The sequence below is a fragment of the Sinocyclocheilus grahami genome, unplaced genomic scaffold (assembly GCF_001515645.1).
Source record: "Sinocyclocheilus grahami isolate Dianchi unplaced genomic scaffold, SAMN03320097.WGS_v1.1 scaffold447.1, whole genome shotgun sequence".
Classification (NCBI taxonomy): Eukaryota; Metazoa; Chordata; class Actinopteri; order Cypriniformes; family Cyprinidae; genus Sinocyclocheilus; species Sinocyclocheilus grahami.
The window spans coordinates 499498-502688 of record NW_015505626.1 but is presented as its reverse complement, the minus strand read 5'-3'; the positions used below and the strand labels follow the sequence as shown (position 1 = coordinate 502688).

General features: G+C 37.1%; 1 protein-coding gene across 1 annotated transcript in view; it reads left to right on the top strand.

The window, feature by feature from the left end:
- Positions 1–2576, top strand: part of LOC107552340 (homeodomain-only protein-like) — a 5217-nt gene extending 2641 nt beyond the window's left edge. The window contains exon 2 of the mRNA XM_016234199.1: positions 1965–2576. Within this exon, the coding sequence (XP_016089685.1) occupies positions 1965–2042 (78 nt within the window). The 3' untranslated portion in view covers positions 2043–2576. The remainder of the gene's footprint in view (positions 1–1964) is intronic.
- Positions 2577–3191: the final 615 nt, after the last annotated feature.

The following is a 3191-nucleotide window of genomic DNA, read 5'->3' as shown; positions in this document are numbered from 1 at the left end:
GCAACAACAATACTACAGCGAGAATAAAAGTTACGCCTTCTTTCTTTGCGTTAACATTTGGGCGGCGTTTTGCAAATCTTCCCAGATAGTGATGTAGATATGTGGGGGCGTGCTAGAGCGAGTCGTTTTAGGTAGGTGTGGCTGACTCTTCACTTTTATAAAGAATATCTCTTTGGATTTGAGACTTTAGTCTTTGCAACTTTACAGATCTTCTTTATGCACCAAGAGCTTGTAACACTCCAAAGAGAAAGGAAAAATTGAAATCGCATCATATGACCCCTTTAAGACTATTTACGGCCTTAATTTGTGGAAGCGTGAATTAAAGCTTTTCAAAACCCACAATAACCCTATATGATCGTTTCTCAAGACTATAAATGTGCAAAATTGTCATGAAAATGTCACCATGAAAGCTAAGCGCAGTGCCTCAGCTATGGCTTTATTTCATAGGCAAATTATGACTCAGGGAAAATTGGTTTGAATAACAAACTCTGTCCTGGTTCTGGGGGAAATTATATCACCACTTTGCATTATTTTAATGCTAAGAAAACTTAAACGCAAAGGGTGCGGTATGAGGAACAGGTGTACACCTCTCTTTCTCTCTCTGTAAACCGGTCATGCCTGCTGGCCATGTTGGCTAGTAAACACAGACTCTGTGTGTAAGTACTGTAGGGTTAGTGATGGGTGGATACTCTGATGTTAAGTGTTCAGAGTCAAACGCTACACATGCTGCACTAAAACCTGTGAGGGGAAGATGAGCGGCGCTGCTTGATTTCAGCTGTTCACACAAACACAGAAATGCAGTGCACACAGTGTTTGCTGTTCTTCTGCTGAAAAATAATGGAATGTTTGTGTTTTTTAGGTGAACAATTTTTCTTGATTGCCTAAAATGGCTTCGTTTTCCTATTGATGGTCTCTCTACAGTCCTTTAGCAAGTATGAAAACAATAGGACATTTGATGTAATTTGGAAATCAGATATATCGGATATATGTGGTTGGGCCTTCCAAAGAAGGGGATTTTATACAGAGCTTTTTATATACTCTCATGGTATATTATGTAAAACACTGACAGTTTTGCAAGTGTGTTGCAATGCTAGTGTTAAATATCATTGTACCTCAGAGCTGTGGTGCAACTGTCTTTTTCTATGAAAATCAGCTAATTTAGGATACTCTAAAAGATTAGTGTGTGTGTGCGCGCGCGCGTTTTTGTGACAAATGAGGACATACATTTGTATAATGACAAAGGTAAGACATAGGTATTACAAGGAGAAGGTGACTTTTCAGGACATTACCCCATGTCCCCACTTTTCAAAATGCTTAGAAATCACACAGAATGGAGTGTATTGAAAATCTGAAATAGCACAAAGTCTCCTGTAAGGGGTAGGTTTAGGGGTAGGGTTGGTAAAGGGCAATAGAATATACGGTCTGTACAGTATAAAAACCATTACGCCTATGGGATGTCCCCACTTTTCACAAAAACAAACCTGTGTGTGTGTGTGTGTGTGTGTGTGTGTGTGTGTGTGTAAAAGTGAAATATATACTCAGTTTCATAAGTCAAATGTTTTACAACTTGTGTTGAAATGGATAACATTAGCTACATTTGCATGTATTTAAATAATCCATTTATAATCAGATTGATGGCCTAATCGGATTGAAAAGCCTTTATACAAACACCCCAGTTAATCTGACTGAGCTTGATCTGAAATAAATTTAGACTTGTGGACCTGAAACAATGTAATCACTTGAATCTGGCTACTTTAAAAATACCTTGCACTCATATAAACAAAGCTTTCAGAATCTGAAATCGGATTTATTCCAATTGACAAAAAAGTGGTACATGTTAACATACCTATTGAAAACATATTGCAAATATCACTCCAGTTTTCAGAAAATATAAAAATTCAGCTATGATATCTCCTGATTTACAATCAGCCTAATCTCTCTCTCTCTCTCTCTCTGTCCTGTAGAAATGGTTCAGGATGCGAAACGCTCAGTGGAGGAAAGCAGAAGGTCTCCCTGCTGAACTGGGATCAGTGAAGGACTGATGGAAGCTCTTCATGCTCTTCATGTTGTTTTTCTCTTGTTCAGTAGACCATCTCACTGTCTTTCTTTTCTTATTTGAGGATATTTTCTGAAGTTTGAAGACCGATATGGGTCTTATTTTATTTTTTTAATTTTATCTAAGTTGTAATCTTTTGCCCAATGTATGCCATATAGCCTATTTTTATTGCCTTAATAACTATTAAATGTAAGTAAATAAACTAAATGTAAGCATCTATATATACAAATTTACATGAGTATTTTCAGGGTTTGATTTCATGTGTTGAGTGATTAGTATAGAGCTTGCTTTCTCATTAGGAGAATCATCTTGGAGTTGAGAAAGATAGAAAAGCAGAGAAAGTTACACTTTACCTATGTCTTTATTTATGAACCTAAAACAATAGCAACAAATATCTCTTTATCATCCCAGTTGTTTGTGCTAGACACTAATATGAGATTAAATGGAGAACAAATTAACATCTGCTTCTCAGTTTTTCTCCTGCAAAAATAGACCACAGTAATCTCACATTTGTCTCACAGTAGAAGTGTAAAAGAAATCTCAATGTCTCAAACGCTGCTCATATAATAATTATTATCTGCATTCAGAAGTCAAAGATTAGTATAAAAATGCCACATTTCATTTACCGTATGACCACTTGTTTCTTAAAAGGAATTATTGAAGAATTATTCCTGATCTCAAGTTAAGTTTCATAATCTATGAAAGAGCAACATCTGAGCAGTACATTTTCTCAGGGAGCTTGTTCTGAATGTATCTGAAAAACTGGACACCAACTGAAACGTGTTTAGGAGAGCAAAAGAGGTTTTAAAGTGAAATCCTGATGACAAGGATGGTGGAAGAGTGGACTAAACATGTGATAAATAGTGAAAGGAGAGAGACGCCTCAGGAAGACAAACGCTGATGGCAGCATTTCATGAAATATTCAAATCTTTAAACCCATCCAAGTAAGCAAAGGATGGACAGACGAGGCAACTTTTAAATGGTTGGCAGAGTGCAGCTGACTGCAGTAGTATATGAGTGTGTGTGTGTGTGTGTTTGAGCAGTGGGGCGTGAAAAAACACCCCACACCCTCAACGGAAAAACAAACATGTTCATTTGACTGCAGTGTAGACGCTAAGCTGAACACAAACACACT